Source organism: Mobula birostris, chromosome 11, assembly GCF_030028105.1.
Source record: "Mobula birostris isolate sMobBir1 chromosome 11, sMobBir1.hap1, whole genome shotgun sequence".
NCBI classification, from domain to species: domain Eukaryota; kingdom Metazoa; phylum Chordata; class Chondrichthyes; order Myliobatiformes; family Myliobatidae; genus Mobula; species Mobula birostris.
Window position 1 is genome coordinate 96425899 of NC_092380.1, and position 19986 is coordinate 96445884.

The window sequence follows — 19986 nt, forward strand, 5'->3', positions numbered from 1 at the left end:
ACAGTTCTTGTGGTCAGGGATACTGGCGATCTTCCTGCCTTCCCACAACCCACAAGGTGAGCATTTCACTATCCTTCCTGGCATCTCTGCTGTCCTAGCTGAGCAGATATATAGAAGAGAAGGAAAAAAAACTTGAGCTTTTCTTTCCTTTGCTTTCTCAGAGTGAAGCCTCTCTTCGCTGAAGTCTTGAAGGGCTAAAGCCTCGAGATCACCACTCTGACCATGTCCACTCAGACAACGGCTGCTGCACTTGCCCTCTACTTTCCTTTAATTTGCTGTTACTAATCAATCCAGGCACCGATTGTCACTGGTCAAAGCTCTATTACGCTGCCACAACCTATTTCTATGTTTTATCCTCGGGCAGTGGACCTGATTGAAGTCCCCTCCTCTCCAAACTTCTGCTGGTCAAAACTCTTTTTCTGTACGGAGAAGCCTATGCCAGCTGGTGAGGAGGGTGGCCGAATGAATGTGTCAGGGTAGTCGGTCAGCAGTTGACTACACTATTGAGTTTTGGACTTTGGCCAAGGAGTGTGGCTAGAACGATTCCTTGACCACTCTGTACCCCCAAAGATTCCAAGGTGAATTAAAGGATGTCCTCACCTTGGGAGAGCCATCCACCTCAATAATTGCCTGAAAGTGGGACTATCTCAGGAGGGTTAGCCCAAGCCCAGCCTCAACGCATCACAGTTCCACTTCCTGACCTCAGATAATGTCCATCCCATCTCCTGCACAAGATCCTGTCAAGCCAATGCGGATCAGCTGCACAAGACTTTGTGCTGAATAGAGGTCCCGGTGTCCGAATCGAGGCTGCTGCTATTACTACGGGGAAGCACACCACCCATGGGTCAAATGACCAAAGCCGCAGCCGTCAGGAGAACAGCTAAGATAGTCCAGTGTCGGGAGGACTATAACGGTAGTAGCCATTACTCCCAATCCTATTGAATTTGGTGTCACACAGAAGGTGAAGATCTCCTGGGGAAAGAAACGGAGAGAGATGAATGCCTTTGTGGACTCTGGGGCAGCTGATAATTTCTTGGACTAAATTACCAGCCCATCAGCTCAACATACCTCTGCAGGAGTTGAGCCAGCCCATGGCCTCGACAGTCACCCTCTCTTGGGTCCAGGCAGATCCTGCAGCAGACATCGGTTTTTCAAATGAGGATAGGGGAACATGCGGAGGGCATTTATTTCCTCATCATCAGTTCTCCTCATGTACCTCTGATCCTTGGGCACCCTTGTCTGTCCAACCATAACCTTCCGTGAGCTTGAAGGAAGGGAGAACTTTTGCATGGTCGAGTCCTTGCAAGAGGGAATGTTTTCGTTTGGTGTTCCGACCTCCCTGACACATCTTTATCAGATGGTTTGAGTCTCTGTTAGCTCCAGCAGGATGGTGGAACATCCTGTTCACGACATTGGTGAATTCTTCTGAATCAGAGCAGATCTCCCACCTCCATTCCCAATGCGCAGTGGCCCAGGCCAGGGCTCTCCCAGTCAGGAGAGAGATCATGAAGGGTACCTTTCCATGATCCGCAGGGAAATGGGACACCTGGAGATCAAACGCCAATGAAAAGTCAGTGAGGAAGCCCCGGCCAGATCACTGCCATGTTTCTCCAGGGTCAGATGATGGACTGACTCTGCAGAGCGACTGAGAGCATCACCCAAGCAATTCTACTTCCTCCTAGTGACAGCTGGCACATGGTGACCTGGAAGTCATGTATCTCACAGCTCTGCCCGCAGCTGACGAGAGGCTCTGATGCACCTCGGGGTCCGTGTTAGGCTCATTTGTACCATGACGAGACACCTAGTTAGGGTCCAAGTGCTGGAGTATCCGAGACTAGAATTGAGACACGATATGAGACTGAAATGATGACAGGGCTCTAAACGAGACGCTAGACAAGAATCCAAAGTTGAGGTAACAATGGAGCACTAAATCCCAGTTCAGGTACTCTTTAAATATTAATATCCTGGCACCAAATTATGGCTGCCAATTAGTGGGGCGGGCCTGCGTCTTTAAAAGGGCCACACCTTCCATACTCAGGAAAGTCGGAGCGTCTAAACCCCGGAAGCTGGCACAGTCGGGAACATATAGTAACAACTATGAAATACTATTTCACCTTGGTCTTGCACCTTATTGCCTATCTGCACTGCAATTTCTCTGTAATTGTTACACCATATTCTATGTGTGCTGTTGCTTTTCACTTGTGCTACCTCAGTGAGAGTGTGTGGAATTTGTTCTTAGAAATGCATGCTCTTCAATGTGTTGCCTTACCTATTGCAAATCCATTCTAAACAATATCCTGAAAAACAAGAAAATTAAGATGCTGGAAACAGTCAGTAGCTCAAGCAGAAGTGGAAAGGGAAACACGGAGTTAATATTACAGGTTGAAGATCTTCATCAGAGTTGTGCATTACTCTCAGAGGCATGGGCTATAACAGGAAACTCCCACCATCGCTGTTCATCAGATCAAAACAGACTTCTCCCACCATCGCTGTTCATCAGATCAAAACAGACTTCTGACAGCGCCTCTGGTTTGGAGCTCCGCCAAAGAAATCGGGTAGCACTCAGAGCACTTTACGTGAGAGTTATTCATCAGGAAGTTCAGAGATGGTGTGACATGACATTCAGTAACAACAGCAGATGTTAATCCATTTGTGTTTACTAAGTAGTGCAGATGGACTGGTTTCATTCTCTGGCCTCTTATAAGCAGTGGATCTGGACCACTCGTTACTTCCTGTAGTTCAGATTATGTTGCAAGCTACAATGAATTTTCTGCAGCTGGTTCGGTAAGTCAGGACAGCCTCTTCCACCTGACTCCATCCTGCAGGAAATGATGTCCACTGAAAATGTCGGGCAGTGATTTCCCCAAGGATAATAGCAAGTATTGGAGCTACAAAGAGCGGAACGCTTCGCTGTTTTCTTGGCTAGCTTCCAGCAATGGTGAAAGGGCTTCGCAAGGGTTGTGAAGCAGGGTTTATTGTTGGTGGGGCATTAAGAGGTGGTGTGGTAGAGTAGCAATTAGTGTAACAATTCTACCACAGCGACCGCGACCCATGTGCAATTCTGGCTGCTGTGTGTGCGGAGTTTCTACGCTCTCCACATGACCGCGTAGGTTTCCTCCCGCATTTCAAAGATGTTCTGGTTAATAGGTTAATGAATCACATGGGTGTAATTAGTGGGGCGAGCTCATTGGGCAAGTTGGGCATGTTAACATGTTGTATCATTAAATAAAAATAAATTTTAAAAAACCGTCGGCTATCCAAGAATCTTTCTTGTGATCTATGACAATCTGCATACTTAGGGAAAGAAATCTCCTCTATGAATGAAATATCCATGTTTTCCAAGAGAACCCTTGAGCATAAGCACAGTTTAGTTGTTTTAAATGGTCAGCTCCTTGTAATCCCTTCATACATGACTCCATCTCTCGTGGAAACATCTCAACATCTACCCTGTCAAGTTCCCTTAGGATCTTGCATGCTTGAATAAGTTCAGTCTCCATTCTTCTAAATGCCAGAGGATACAAGTCCAATCTGTCTAGTCTTTGTTGATGGGACACTCCCCCAGGAATTAACTTGATGTATTTTCTTTGGACGGCACCAATGCTGCCATATGTGAGAGAGGTTATGGGCAGATGTAGGAATAGCACCGGAAATTGGGAGGCGACAGGTGGAAGTGACAAAGGGGTGAAAGAAATGGAATCAGACAGGAAAGAAAGAAGTACCATGGAATAAAGGAAGGGAAGTTATGAGGGCAGAGGGAGTAGTAGGAATGGAACCAGTAGTGGGGAGCGTGGGAGGAGATGGGCAGATGGAGATAAAGTTAGATTAGCTTACTTTGTAACCTCAGAAAATGGGACTTTCCATGAGATTGCTGTTTAGCGAAAGTGTTGGGTACATTGACTGCTTAACTTCAATCTCAGCAGATCAGGATCATGTCCACTTCTGACACTCTGCCTGGGAGTGTGAGCTCAATCTCACTGTTCCCTGTTCCACTTCAGATGGTATCTTAAACATAAGAGTGAACTGCAAGTGAGTTTTCATCAGAGTGAAAGTTTCTGAAACTGTAAATATAATCAGAACAAAATTAAAAAAACAAAAAGAATTCAACAAGTTGCTTTGGCATTTGTAAAATATTGTTTCATTCAAGTCAGGTACAGAGTAGGTCTGTTATGCAATAATTCTGAATAAACAGGACTATGCAATGTAGAAGGCAAACATGGTCTTACAAGAAAGAAATCTGCTGAAACTGTAAACTAGCAATACCGCGCATCAGTAAAATATCTGCAGTTACGTTATTTGGGAGCTTAAGGAGGAAATCCCACCTTGCGTGCATAAGTGAGATCACAAAAATACACCAGACACATTATATAAAACAATAAAAAATGTATTACTAAGTAGCATATTACATTTTCTCAATTTACTTCAGTTGAAACATTTTTTTTAAATATACAGATAACCAGATAACTTAGCAGAAACTCAATAAGTACATCATCATTTTCAGCTCTCACTTCCAGGCATTTCATCCGGAAGTCAAAACTATTCAGTATATCTGGTTGTGTAAAGCGAGACGCAACAACTTTCACAAAGTCGGATAATACTATTCCAACAGGTAACTGAGTGTGTTGTGTACATTATATATGGCTTACGGTAATTTTGAGAAAGGTACATCCATCCCAGCATGATTAAAAGGAAAATAATTTTGCTCAACTTGAAACCGATTGACGAAGGATAAATGTACCTAAGATAGCTTTAGAATCTATGTTTTATAGGCTGTAAAGAGATTTAGCATGTGGCTACATTGGTGAGAAAGGAAAGGTTTTGAGATAGCAGGGAAGAAATGCATTTTTGGTTGCCTATGGTAAGTGTATGCGAAACTTCGCTAGCAGTACTCAACTCCCAACATTTGCTTGCATTGACTTCAAAGGCACTGAATGTACAGGAGAAGAATACAAACAATAATCATAACCGAGTCAACCAAAAGTCCTCCCTCACGTATCAGTTATATGAATATTTTTATGTTCTTTGAGGAAGGCACCTGTGTTTGGTTTTTTCACAAAATGCTTCATTTAAACATCTATGTTACCATTGATCTCATTAATAATTTTGTCAAGTAATTGATACAAGATTAGATACTGACATACTTAATGCCTACAATTATGAAAATATATGAAATGCATGCTTTCAAGTCACCCAAACAACATCCAATTGCTTCAAATTCCTTGACATTTAGTGATTTTAATGTATTTTTCACTTGGGTCACTTCTAATTCTAAGACTGCATTAATATCAGATTATTCTTATAGTGCAAATGTTTTGAAATATTGTTTTGGGAGACTAAAGAAACTCAGCTGACCTTAATTTAGATTTGCAAAACAGACAAGAGAAAAGGGTGGGGAAAGAATTGCACCCAATTTTAGCATTTAAATGTCAAACTTTTTTCCCCTCCACACTAACAGTCAATCACACAACCAATTTCTGTGATTAGCTATTAGTGGTGATGACTAGTGAAACTGACATCAATCTGTACATTTTGACCCCAGTGTATTGCAAAGTCTTATTTGACAACATTTCTTTGGCTTTATATTTCCAATATGATGAAATGATTTCATAGATATGCAACAATAGAAAATCAGTAAATAATGGTTTTCTAGCCATTATACGAGATGACTGAAGAAAAGTCTTACAGTATTACTAATCTAACTCACAAGACAAATTCATGCAATTTAGGTTGCATGAGTAATTTACAAATAACATTTCATTATTTTTCACCCAAACCTGTATTGGCCAGTCAGACAAAAAGAAAATATTTGAATGAGTGACCAACAGAGCACAAAATTCAGGTACAACTTCTCTTTAACACAAGTAACTGTGGAAGGTTTAGATTTCAGAGACAATAGGATTGTGAACAAGAACTATAGTTGATGTTAAAATAGCTGCAGATATGAAAAACACGACAACAAAGAGTTAATCAACAGTAAAACAAAATAAACCATTGCCATATTTGTAATATCCCATCATGCTTCACAAATTTGAAATCAACTCCTTAGGAATGAGTAATACTTTCAAAGTGCAATTTTCATTAATTAAAGCTTGAGCAACAACTTTCAACCTTCTTCTCACTACATCACGGAGACAGAAATTTGTCCAAGGTCGCTAATTCAATGTAGTGGCAAATACATATTGTTTTCTGCTTCCAAAATCTGATATTCTACAGCAGCTGCAATGGAGCAACATTTCAGAAGCAGAGTGATTGAGTGACAAAGGATGAATTTCTACCTCCATGTACCTATTATGTGCTACTCATTAGTCTTCTTCATAAAGTTAAATAAAGTCTTAGCCTTTATGTAACAGTTCATATAATAAAGGAAAATACTGCTACATTGTCTGGGGGTGGGGGGGGGAGCACTGTGACTGCAGAAACAATGAAACTGAGTTCTTAGCAGTAGAGAAGTTGAACTTGGCATACTGCTAAGAATCTTGCCCAGCTGTTGGAATCTTTTCTTCTTTAAGAGAAGGGGAAGGCAAGGACACAACTGTCACAAGCTCCATAAACTACATTCAATAGTGTGTTACCTTAGATTGGCTTTGTGCACTTTTTAAATTCACATGCTTATGCACTCAATGCTCTTGCACTGAATGTTTAAGGACAATAGGACTCAGATCACAGTCTGATGTCTCAAGTGAGACAATGTTAATGCAGAGTGTGTTGAGAAGGTATTAATACAAACTTTACTAATACTCTACTAAAGAGTATTTCAAAACTCTGCAAAAGGCAGAAGCAGCACCGGTATTTGAAGGAGAACATGGTTAGAGAATGCAAAGAGGGCTATTCCAGATTTAAGGCCATGAAGACTAATTTATCTTGAAACTCAACCTTGGTCATTAGATCCAAAAGCTTTATTATGTCTTCATCACAAGTCTGTGAATTTCAGGGACAGAATACATTGCACTGATGTTAACATCAAGCACTGAACACCAATAATTGGTGCTGAAGTTCAAGTCAATTAAGCTGTATGTGAGGCAAATGGAATTTTGAGCCTTTTACCAGAACCAATCAAAATTCTAGGATTTTCATCAGCCCTTTATGATACTATTTGACAACTAATTATTGCAAAAGTGATTAGACTTGATCTTTTTTCTATTCCCTATGAACTTTGCAGCAAATGATATGCTGAGTGGGCAAAACCACCAGGTCCAAACAACATCCTTCAATTTACTACAAAAGTGACCCCATGCAAATTACATTGAGAGTAGGCAAATATAGACTCTATAGTTATATCTCTGCCATTTGTGTTGTTGAAGCAACAGATGTTGAGGACCATGTGCACTGAAAGATGAGCATGAAAACCCACAGCAACCAGGTGTGAGATACCGAGGTAGGAATTCCCAAGGGGCAACAGTCAGAGCCTTTATAGGACAGATGATGCCTTGACGCTTCATTTGACTGACAGCTCAGATGTGGTGGGCACTTCTACCTCAACTCTGGCAGAATCCCTTATCAAACCTCACTGTCTGCAACAGTACAATGTGAACACTTTGAAATTAGAATTTTAAAAAGGTGTATTTAACATACCTAAGTTTGCATCAGCAAGCTCAGCTGTTTCTCCATCTACGAATAATAATCGCAGGAGAAAACAATGAGTAAATCTATGCTGTAGATTTCATTCAATGCTTCCAATAGAGAAATGGTCCCATTCTCTATGATATTGGACTCTCCTTACCTCAGGGACTGTTTCTACTTTTGTATTCTCCCTGTACTTATACAAGTAATAAGCAGCCATAAAGTTTAAATTCATGGGCTGTTTATAGACTCTCCTGGTGGGTTACTCCCAATGGCCTGATGGTTTTTCTATTCAGTCTGAGTTAAAAATTAATTGCAAAGATCATTAAGAACTGTATATTTTTAAAGAAAGACTTTTTTTTGCAGCTATTTAACCCAAAAATTATTTGCAACATATCTCACAAGAGATCAGTAGTTACATCTAGGCACCAAATACAGCAGTATTATTTATCTTATTTGAGGGCCACAACCTAATGCAATATAATACCTTGCAAGAGTTCTGTTTAATTTTGTTATAGTGACACGTGCTAAGGGTAAAATTGCCAAAGTGGCAAATTTATACAGACAGTAGATGGAAGAAACAAATAAAGACCAAATAGAAAAAAAATATATATAGCTTAAATAGAGAAAGAAATCAAGGGAACATCTAATCAAATGACAAGTAACATTGCATCCAAAGGTTTGCATTGGTTTTCATAATGATTACAATACATTTTCAAAATGCATCCCAGTATCTTTCTTCCTAATCTTAAATAGGAACTTTTCAATGCATCCAAAGTGACAAAATTTTGGAAGGCTCCATTCACATTAGAAGCTTTTTCTGCCATAGAACAAAGGCAAATAATGATTATATCAGAAGCTGTGAGCAGGAGGATTAAGACACTGCCTTGACAGAGACCCTGTACAGGGATCAGACTGAAACTGTGTCCTTATCAAGACGGTAGTATAGGATGGTAGCTGAATCAGTGCCAGTGACATGGTGATTACCGGAGCCAAATGCACGTCATCTTTTTTCCTTGTTAAAAAGAATTGAATTAATTGATTTATTCCAACACAACTAAAACATTCTTGTTTTCAAACATTCCCAAACAGGAACAGCATGGACTACAGCTCCTCACTCAGCAGTTCCACTTTCTCTGCATGCACCGACACCTCCTTGTTGACCATGACGTTTTCCTTCCCAGCAAGCATTGCCCTCAGTTTGTTGAGCTCATACTCATGAAGTATCTTCTGCGTTAAATATTTCTCTCGTTTGATTCGATCCTTCACCTCCCCTGGGACATCAGGAATTAAAGCTGCTACGGTAAACTTCACCAGAAAGACGACGTGCTGGATTGGAATGGGAAAATATCAGTCAACGTGCTGAGGTGAACAGTTCTAACAGGCAAAATACTGGGCGGACATAATGGGAGCCAACACACACACAAAATGTGCCTCTCCTCCTTCACTTTCTCCCATGGTGCACTCTCCTCTCTCATCAAATTCCTTTTTCTTCAGCTCCTTATCTTTTCCACCTATCACCTCACAGCTTCTCACTTTAATCCCCCTCCCCTACATAACCACTTCCCGCCCCCCTCAAGTGGCTTCACTTATCACCTGCTTGCTTGTACTTTTTCCCCTCCCCCCACTTCTTATTCTGGCTTCTGCCCCTACCACCTTTCCTCTCCAATTCCCTCCCCCTCCTCCCCCCACCCCCCCACCAGCAGATGCTGTTCGGCCCATTGAGGTCCTCCCCTCCAGCAGTTTGTTTATTGCTGCAGATGTCAGCATCTGCAGTCTTTCGTGCTTTCCGCAAGCTGCACTATTTAAGTGGGAGGCAGCAGCTTTCAGAATGAGGTACCTGAGTAAGAATCTGAGCATTACATTTTGTGGTAAAGAAAATGCCACACTGGTAACTGTTCATTCTTATCTCATTCCAGAGCCAACAATCTTCTTGCTGCCGGATGGCACTGTGACAAAGCTGCCAGAGCAGCTGGCTGATGGCACCAGAGACCTGGGTTCAATTCTGTCCTTGGATATTATCTACAGCTTTGCACATTTTCCCTGACGCCTCACGGGTTTCTTCCAGGTGATCCAGTTTCCCCTCACACTCCAAAGACACATGAGCTGGTAGATTAATGAGCAATTGCAAATTGCCTCTTGCCCCTAGTTTGAGTAATAGAATCTGGGGCAAGCTCATAAGAAAGTGGAGAAAATAAGAAATGAGATTAACATCGGATTAATTAGTGACGCACTCTCTGTTGTTGGTGTCTGTTTTCAGCATGAAAACTGATAAGGGAGCAGAATGTGGCTGGCTGGCTTATAGAAGTTGGCTTCCTGTAAAATACGACTTTCCATCAAACTATTTCTTGTACTGGGTTCAGTGCTATGGACTCAGCAGTTTATAATCTGTATTAATGATTTGTATGATGGAAGCACTTTTGACAAAAACACACAAATATAAGTGGGTTTCCAAGTTGTCAGGAGAACCTATCTCTACACCTCCCTCTGCAGCTGGATCCTTGACTTCTGCTCTGGGAGATTACAATCAGTGCAGCTCAGAAATAACATATCCTCCTCACTGTCAATCAACAAAACTGTGATACCACTGTGTCGCAGAACGAATCAAAGGTGGTGATGAATCAGCACATAGGAGGGAGATTGAAAATCTGGATGAATGGTGCCACTTCTTAATACCAGCAAGACCAAGGAGTGATTATTAACTTCAGGAGGAGGAAACCAAAGGTCCATGAGCCAGTCTTCATCAAGGGATTAGAGGTGGAGAGGATCAGCAACTTTAAATTCCTTAGTGTTATCATTTCAGAGGACCTGTCCTTGCTCCCAGCATGCAAGTGCAATTACAAAGAAAGCCTCCCTGCTTCCTTAGGAGTTTGTGAAGATTTGACATGGCATATAAAACTTTGACAAACTTATATAGATGTGTAGTGGAGAATATATCGACTGGCTGCATCGTGGCCTGGAATGGAAGCACCAACGCCCTTGAAAGGAAAAGCCTACAAAAGGTAGTGGATATGGCCCAGTTCAACACAGGTAAAGCCCTTCCCGCCATTGACCATATCTACACGGAGCACCGTCACCGGAAAGCAGCATCCATCATCAGGGACCCCCATCAGGTACAGGAACAGTTATTACCTCTCAACCATCAAGCTCTTGAACCAAATGGGGTAACTTCATTCTACTTCACTTACCCCATCGCTGAACTGTTCCCACAACCTATGGACTCACTTCCAATGACTCTTCATCTCAGGTTCTCAATACATATTGCTTATTTATTTATTTATTGAGATACAGTGCGGAATGGGCCCTTCTGGCCCTTGGAGCCACGCTGCCCAGCAACCCACTGATTTAACCCTAGCCTAATCACAGGACAACTTATAGTGACCAATGTGGTTGGCAGAATCTCAAATGGAGTTGAGGAGGCGTACAGGACTGAGATCGATCAGTTGCTTCAGTGGTGTCACAACAACAACCTTCCAATCAGTGTCAGTAAGATCAAGGGATTGATTGTAGACTTCAGGAAGGTGAAGCCAAGGGAATACACCCCAGTCCTTATCCCTCAATTGATCCCTCAACAGAAGACATGACAGTGGCTATACTTCATTAGGAGTTTGAGGAGAATTGGCATGTCACAAAAGACACTTGCAAATTTCTATAGATGTACCATGGAGAGCATTCTAACTGGTTGTATCACTGTCTGGTATGGAGGGGCCACTGCACAGGATCGAAAAACAAGCTGCAGAAAATTGTAAACTCTGACAGTTTCATCATGGGCAGTAGCTACCCCTGTATCCAGGACACCTTCAAAAAGGTGATACCTCAAGAAAAGGCAGTATCCATCATTAAGGACTCCCATCACCCAGGACCTGCCCTCTTCTCATTGCTACTTTCAGAGAGGAGGTACACACACTCAGTGTTTCAGGAACAGCTTCTTTCCCTCCACCATCAGATTCCTGACTGGACAACGAACCCATGAACACTCTGTCAGCATTTTTGTCTCTTTTGCACTACTTATCTCAATTTTCTATTTTGAATATATTGTGATTTTCTGAATGGGGGGGCGTGGTCGACGGCCTGCCCCTGCGTTTCTAATGACCAGCACTATCTACTGTTCCTGTGTTACAATGCTTTTGTGGGATTATGGTGGGAAGTTCCAGTCCATTTATTGTTACGTTTTAGCTTGGGTTATACAGTTATTTTCTGTGTATTTGTGGGTCACCCTGACTGTAACCAGGGTGAGTGATGCTCACCTCCCCCATCTGCGTGAGACTGGTTGGGGTTCATTCTCCAGGTCACGGGACCCGGTCTGTTTTGTGTTTATCACAATAAAACCGTTGTTGAGTGAAAGAGCTTCCTCGTCTGTCATTTTGGAGCAAATGCTCGCCACAATATGCTTTTTATTGTAACTTATAGTTATTATTATTATGTATTGCAATGAACTGCTGCCATAAAACAATAATTTCCATGACATATGCCTGTGATTTCGAACCTGATTCTGATTCTTCACTGAGGGGTCAGCGGCAGCAGGGGTGAACAATTTCAAGTTCCTGGGTGTGTCGACATCAAGATCTTTCCTGAGCCCAATATATTGATACAATTAGGAAGAAGGCATGCCAGCGGCTATATTTCATTAGGAGTGTGAAGAGACTTGACATGTCGCTGAAGACTCGAGCAAATTTCTACGGATGTCCCCGTGAGAGCATTTTAACTGGTTGCATCGCCATCTGTTATGGCGGGACCACTGGACAGGAACAGAAAAACCTGCAGAGGGTTTCAAATTCAGCCAGCTCTATCATGGGCAGCATCGAGGACGCCTTCAAAAGGTGATGCTTCAAAAAAGGTGGCATTTATCATTAAGGACCCTCATCACACAGGACCTGCTCTCTTCTTGGTACTACCATCACAGAGAAGGTACAGGAGCCCAAATACCCACACTGAGTGTTTTAGGAACAGCTTCTTCCCTTCTGCCATCAGTTTTCTCTTTCAATACTTTTATTAGTTTCTACATAGAAGAATACAGAGTACAAGAAAATATATATAAAGGTCGAAAAAAAAAATACCAATTACATTATATCTATTCCTAATAACAATTCATGTAGGTTAGTCAAAGTTATATTGAAATATACTAATTTATTACCAACAAAAAAGAGTCTAACCCCTACCAAGACCGAAACTGTTTATTAAGGAGAAAAAAAAAGGTAAAATACCTTCTCGTATAATAAAAAAAAAGCCAACATCTAAATTTAAACAACGAATTGAGGGTTTTAAAAGTTTTGAAAATAATTCAGAAAGCAGATTTCTGAATGGACAATGAATCAACCCATGAACACTACCTTACCATTTTTGCTCTCTTTTTGCGCTACCTTATTTAATTTAATTTTGAATATATATTTCTTATTGTCACTTATGCTTTTTATGTATTGTACTATACTGCTGCTGTACCTTAAGAAATTTCACGACATTTGTCAGAGATATTAAACCTGATTCTAATTTTGGACATAAAGAACCTGCAGAAGACTACAGGTAGTTTTAATTAAGTGGGAAAGAAATGAACAAATAAAGCATGATATTGAAACATGCGAGATTATCCAGGTAGGACAGAAAAATGAAAAAGCAAATTACTATTTAAAACATATGAGATGACAAATAGGATCTACGAGAGGCACAAAATGTTAGTATGCAGATACAGTTAGGAAGGTTAATAGAGTTTTGACCATTTGTGCAAGGAATAAGGAAGTATAGATTTAAGGAAAATTTGATACAACTCTACAGTGTACCGATGAGAGTTTTGCACAGAGTTTTGGTTTTAAGGTATACCTTTGCTTGGTGGTGGGGTGGAGATGTGTCTCTATCAAAGGAGGTATAAGGCACCCCTTCCCTCTACTAGCCTGCAGGTCACCCTTGGGCAAGGTGTAGCACTTGCTTAGCCCCCCGATCAGGGTCATGTGAAGTTATAGGAGCAGGTGGTGATGGTCGCATGAGCAACTGCCTGGTGCATATCACAAGTCCTGGTTATGCGACCACTGATGCCAGACAATCTCTGAAGAGTATTGATAATGGCCGGGGTCACCCTTCTTGTAAAGACACTGCCCAGAAGAAGGCAACGGCAAACCACTTCTGTAGAAAAATTTGCCAAGAACAATCATGGTCAGGAATAGAGCAAGGAATAAGGACAACAGCATGAGGGAGGTACGAAAGACAGATGGAAGACCATGATTGCCCATGTCATATGACACAGCACATAATGATGAAAATGCATTTAGAGTGAATGCAATATAGAGAAGGCTCACTAGGAAATCTCCTGGGATGTGTGAAGGGAGGTTGGGCCTATCCTAAATGGAATACAGAAGAATGAGAAATGGTCTTACTGAACTATATCACATTCTGCAGGATAGCTGCAGAGAGAATATTTGTTTTGTTGTGGGTGCCTAAAACTGAGGGTCAGAGTTTCAGAATAAATGGTTGTCAATTTAATAGGAAGATGAGGAAAATTTTTCTCACAGAATATACTTGGTATTCACTGTCCCATGAAGCAGCAGAAATGGAGAGACTGAATATATTTAATGTGGAGACTGACACATTTTAAGGGAATCATGGCAATAAAAAGTCAGTAGGAAGGTGGTGCTGAGGTGGAGGTTGAATCAACCATGACCTTACTAAATGGTAGGAAAAGGTCAAAGGCCAATAAGCTATCCATGGTGGGTTTTTTTTTATCATTACGGATGGTTGGAGATCACCAAGTATTTGGTTGGGAATGTCAATTCTTCTGCAAACCATACCTCTGCAGCCGGGTCTGAAATACGTTGCTGGAATTGTGAATGGATAGTTAACCAGATAATGCTTTAACAATCATCCTCACAATTTCAGGCAGGCAACCCAGCTAACAACATATGCTTATGGTCGTCACTATGTGACTGATCCAAATTCCCTTCAATTTAGTTACAATCCCAACATTATGTAATGTTTGTCAGACTTAACTGATACATTATTCCTCATTACTTGCATTTTAAGAACAGGAGTTTTAAGTACAATACCTCCAAGATGATAATGAATGCCATTTTTGCAGCCAAAATATGCCAGAATTGCATGGTGTGCTGGAATTCAAGTTTATGTCCTGACGGGTAACGATAATCCTTGTATCTATAAATTTAAAAAAAAGGAATCATTGATCATATTTGTGCAAAGTAGAAATTGCAATGGAGATTAACTTAAACTGCAAATGATATCAAAGCTTAACAGTGAACTTTGATTAAACAGTAGAACTGTCCAGGATAGGGCCTCTCCTCATGGCCACCATTAGGTAGGAGGTACAGGAGCCTGTAGGCACACACTCTAGGAACAGCTTCTTCCCCTCCAATATCAGATTTCAGAATGGACAATGAACCTATGAACACAACCTTGTTTTTTTTTGCTCTCTTTTTGCACTAATTCAATTTGATTTTATACTGATTCTAAATCAAGACTAAGAAAGCCACCTGAGTACCTTGTTTGACGCTGAGGCTGTGGAGGTTAAATGAGTGCTGCTGTGCCCAAAACCTCAGCTGAACTCTTGGCTCACTTACTACAACAGGTAGTTCTTGCTGGAAACCTACATGATAGCTCAGGCCTGTGCTTTTGGGCAGTATTCTCTGCACTTTGAAATAGTTGAATGTTTCACCATAACCTGGCCCGATGTGAACTCAGCCACCGAGGCAAATGCTCAATGGCTGCCAGTGGGTGTGCTGCTTTTGGATATTGTAGGGTGAGCAACGCACCATTCTAGGATGAGAAACGAAGCTTAGCCTGCACCTTCTTAAAAAAACACACAAGAGGCTGGAGGCACTCAGCAGGTCAGGCAGCATCAATGGAGAGGAGTAAACAGTCAATGTTTCGAGTTGAGACACTTTATCAGGACTGTAAGAGAAGGGGAAATGAGCCAGAAATGGTGGTGGGGTGGGGGGGTGGGGGATGGGGGATGGGAAAGAACTACAGGCTGCCAGGAGATAAGTGAAGCCTGGTGAGGGGGAGGGGGAGATAAAGTGAGAAGCTCTGAGGTGATGGATGGATAGGGGAGAGTGGACCATGAGAGAAAGGAAGGAGGAGGAGCACCAGAGGGAAGTGACAGGCAGGCATTGAGGACAGAAGTGCTGAGAGGAGAGCCAGAATTGGGAATGGAAAATGAGAGAAGGGTTAAGGGGAAATTACTAGAAGTTAGAGAAATCGATGTTCATCCCATCAGGTTGGAGGCTACCAAGATGGCATATGAGGTGTTGATCCTCCAACCTGGGTGTGGCCTCATTGTGGCAGTAGAGGAGACAATGGACGTGTTGGAATGGGAATAAGGAGTGGGAACGGGCATCTAGCCAGCTTGGTGAGTGTCAGCTGCTGCTGAGGAGTGGCTGTTTCCTGCGTTGTCAAATCTTACGAAGTCCCTCTGCACCTGCATCTGCATTGTCATCTCCCTCCCCCTTTATGTGCCTGCACAGTTCTTCCCGGTCTGGAGATTTCTCTCTGATAAAAAGCTCCACAACAGTCATTCACCATTCAGCTTGTTACCATGGATAAACTTCAAGATTGGGGAGAGCTGGGCATCCAAACTTAAGACAGCAGCTTCATCACATTCAACTGCTGTTTGCATGATTTGTCTGCTTTAGCACATTGATTGTCAGCCTTTATTATTTTTCATAAATTCTATTGTATTTCTTTACTTTCCTGTAAATGCCTGGAAGAAAGTGGATTCCCACTAACTGGCCATTGTTTAATCGGGGCAGTCACTTATTTGGGCCAACTCTTAAAGAACAACAACTAAATCAATAAAATAGTTGAGATTCCCTTCATTTACTTGGGACACTATATTACTTATTTGGGACAGGAAACTTGCTGAACAGCTACAAACTATTGCCAGTTGCATGCACTTGTATGGCTGTTAAACACTCCATGGTGCTCAGAGTGATCAGTTTTTAATTAGCATCAGTAGCATGCTTATGTTCTAAAAGCAGTGATTTTTGTCACTGGCAGTTGGCAGAACTTCCCCTCTTGAAGAGCAAGTCTCATGAGGTGCCTCCTTGCTGGCAACACATGGAAATTGAACTCTTCTTGGACTGAGGCTGAACTACGGAGGATGGGGAGGAGGTCTGGCCCCAGCACACGTAGCACGCAGGCCCAACGATGTGTGGACTCACCTTAGTGTTCATGAACCAGATCCCCAGCTACGGGTAAATAGTCCCACTGCCTTGTGGGAAGCCTCAGGAGAGACAAAGGCTACGGGAGTAAACCCAGACAGAAAATCCTAAGTGGATGGACGTGACTGGACTTGACTGAACATCCTTCCAGCAGCTCCTGCAACCAAGTTGGTGCCAAACATATTGCTTCGCTTTCCTCTGGACTACACCAGTGAGGCCGAGAGGGGGATCTTGATGACAGGGGACCTCAGGATTTCCATACCTTCCGCCCAGTCTTGCGCACTGGAGAGATCACTCCAGTGCCAAAAAAAACCCATTGTCCTTCGAGACAGACGGATGTCATCATTGTTGGTTGGCGTAAAATAAACAGCAAGACAATTCAGAACAGTTCTGCTCACTGCGGTTTCAAGCATTCAGGCTTGGAGATGCTGGAAATGGTCTCGAGTGAAAATGAAAGGATTTCACTACTTCAACAATTTAGGAACTACAAGGAACTTGAAGGGATGAACAATCATCTTGAATGTTATAATTAAAATAAAGATTTGGAGGATGCAATCATCTAAAGCATTGTATGAATGCAGTCTATTATCTGCCCTAGGTGTCTGCACAGATTTTGCTCACTTACAGTCAATCAAAAGAACACAGCAGATGAATTCCTCCAAATGATGACTACTAGTAACTACTACACAGTTTTATCGTACTGTAGAGGTATTGGTAGTGTTTTAATTTATTCTGTCTTTCATTTAAATCCATAAATTGTTACTCAGTTATATGGTAGTTTGTCTTTTTTTTTATACCTTTTAACCATTTTCATGAAACTTTGCCTAATAGGGGGCAGCCATTTAATTGGGCCAAAGTGTACTGGTCCCAAAGTATCCCAATTGAAAGGAATCCACTGCATATGGTGACATCTATGTATGTCGATGATAAATTTACTTTGACTTTGAACTGGTGGTGATGAGGGCAACATCAGGATCCAGGAAGTCTACCCAGGAAGTCCTGTCACTCCCACACTCACTGTGCTGGCCAGAGTCTGTCCTTGAAACCTCATATCTCAGCAATGAATGGACGTATCATTTACACCAGCCTGCCTATAACTAGCCCTCACAGGCAGCCTCTGCACAGTGCCTCAGTGATTTGCTGTGCAGTGGGAGTACTAGGGAGTCAGGGGACTGCACAGATGAGTAGATATCTTTAAAAATATACAGGGTAGTAGAAATGCATCGGTGCTCTGATTCCAGGACAAAGAAAGCTGCAACTAGTCGGTGCCCTGTTGGGTGTTGGAGATTGGTGTGTGCTCTGAAAAGCTAACTTTTCAAAATCTTGCCAATGAAAATCATGCAACTTAACTTTCCCAAGTTGAGTACAAAGTGGAATAATGGATCCAAGAACTCATTTAGCATGAAATTTCCCGTCTATACCAGGAATGCCACAGCAGTTGCATTAATCTTGCGTAACCAATGCACTTTGCCTGTCACATGTCTATAATCCAGATACAAAATCTTTCAACATATTGGTGTGTGGCGTTTCCTGGTGGACTACCTATACTACCAAACCTTCGGTCTCTGCATCTACTCATGCACAAGATAGTAACAGTCCACATGGATTTATGGAAGGTAGATCAGAGTCCTGGAACATGCCTCAGTTAATCAAGAACCTCCAGGTTTCAGAGCCTTAATTCCAGATGCACACTCAACTGTCAACATAAAAAAGAATCGCAATATCTGACATTTTGTTAAAAATAACAATTTTAAATAACTTTGAAGATATGTTTATCAGACAAAAGAATTTTTTTTTCAATTCCTACCTGCATGATGTGATTTTAATGCCATCGTATGATGATGTTAATGGTGCGACTTTTAAGACAGAAGTGTCAGCAATTGAAAGACTGTTATTGATATATCCTTTCATTGGTAGGTCATCATTTGAAGAATATGCATACTTGTACACCAAACGTGGGATCATATCAGAAGTAAAAGCCACAATGAAAGCCTAGGGATTTGAAAGGCATCACACAGTGAAGTAGTTGTCCTTTTGTGCATAAAATATATAGCAGCATATTTATAAAGGTTGGGGGGGGTAATCATGGACATTAAAACTAATTTTCAACAGTAGCACACACAAAATGCTGCAGGAACCCAGCAGGTCTGGCAGCATCTATGGAAAGGAATAACCAATGGTTCAGGCAGAAACCCTTCTGGTAATTTTCTGTATTCTGGGCACTTGATCAAAATGATTCCACACAACACTTTGCGAAGTCAAGGGTCTAGTCGGAGCGATGAACTTAAGGAACCAGGTGAGAGTAAAACAAAAATACACTAGATGATCTGGGGTGTTTAAAAGTTAATAAATCTCAAGCATCTGTGTCTAAAGTTTTGAAAGAGGTGGCCCAAGCGATGGTGGATTCTCTGATCTTCTAAGATTCTAGATTCTGAATTTCTTCTGTGCATTGGAAGGTATCAAGCCTGACCCTGCAGGATGAAGGGAGAGAGGAAACTGGGAACCACTCATTTCAATAGCAGATGTAACCAGTCTCCAACGAAAGATGCAAGAAGTGAACATCTTGAGAAGAATCTATGAACTGAGCAGCCAACATAGATTTATGGAAGGTAAATCACATTGGACTAATCAGTTGGAGTTCCTTGAGGATGTGCATAGTATTTAATTTATTTAGAGATACAGCACACAGGCACTTAGGCCCAACATGTCCACACTGCCTAGTCACACCAATGTGATCTACTAACCCGTTGTAGGCTTTATTCTGGAGTTGTGGTCTATAGCAAATATTAATTTCAATAGTAACCAGTCTTCAGACCTGTTTGTGGATTGTGGATTGAGTTTAAAATGCAGCTGGGAACAATGGTGTTCTTGGAGCTGCAGCCTGGGATCAATTGCAAACCTGCATAAATGCAGTCCAGAGTCAGTGGAGGTTAACGGTCATTTTGGGTGCCTGCAGTGTAGATGTGGAGATGGAGGTGTTTGAAAATTATATATAATTCAAAGGAAGCATTGTGGATACATTGAAACTATATTGTTTAACCTTTGACCTTTAGTATATGAAAATGTAATATAATATTGGGTCAGGAGACCTCCTCTAAGAGTGAATCCTGCTTGTTCTGATGAATAAAGATTTCTATATCCACCAACTTCAGTGTCTCTCAGTGACTTCAATCACATTCACAACGACCATGCTTTCTTGGAATAGAGTAGTAGCATAGTTAAAAAGGAAACAAGTACAGGTGGTGTATTTGGATTTTCAGAAGGACACTGT

The 19986-nt window shown here is 41.7% G+C and overlaps 1 protein-coding gene across 5 annotated transcripts in view; it reads right to left on the reverse strand.

Annotated features, from left to right (window-relative positions):
• Positions 1–4360: 4360 nt before the first annotated feature.
• ano5a (anoctamin 5a) overlaps positions 4361–19986 on the reverse strand; it is a 196659-nt gene continuing 181033 nt past the window's right edge. For all 5 annotated transcript variants that reach the window (XM_072272736.1, XM_072272735.1, XM_072272733.1 and 2 more), the window contains 3 exons: positions 18523–18707; positions 14589–14694; positions 4361–8886 (listed from right to left, as the gene is read on the reverse strand). In XM_072272736.1, coding sequence (XP_072128837.1) covers positions 8662–8886; positions 14589–14694; positions 18523–18707 — 516 coding nt within the window. In that variant the 3' untranslated portion in view covers positions 4361–8661. The remainder of the gene's footprint in view (positions 8887–14588; positions 14695–18522; positions 18708–19986) is intronic.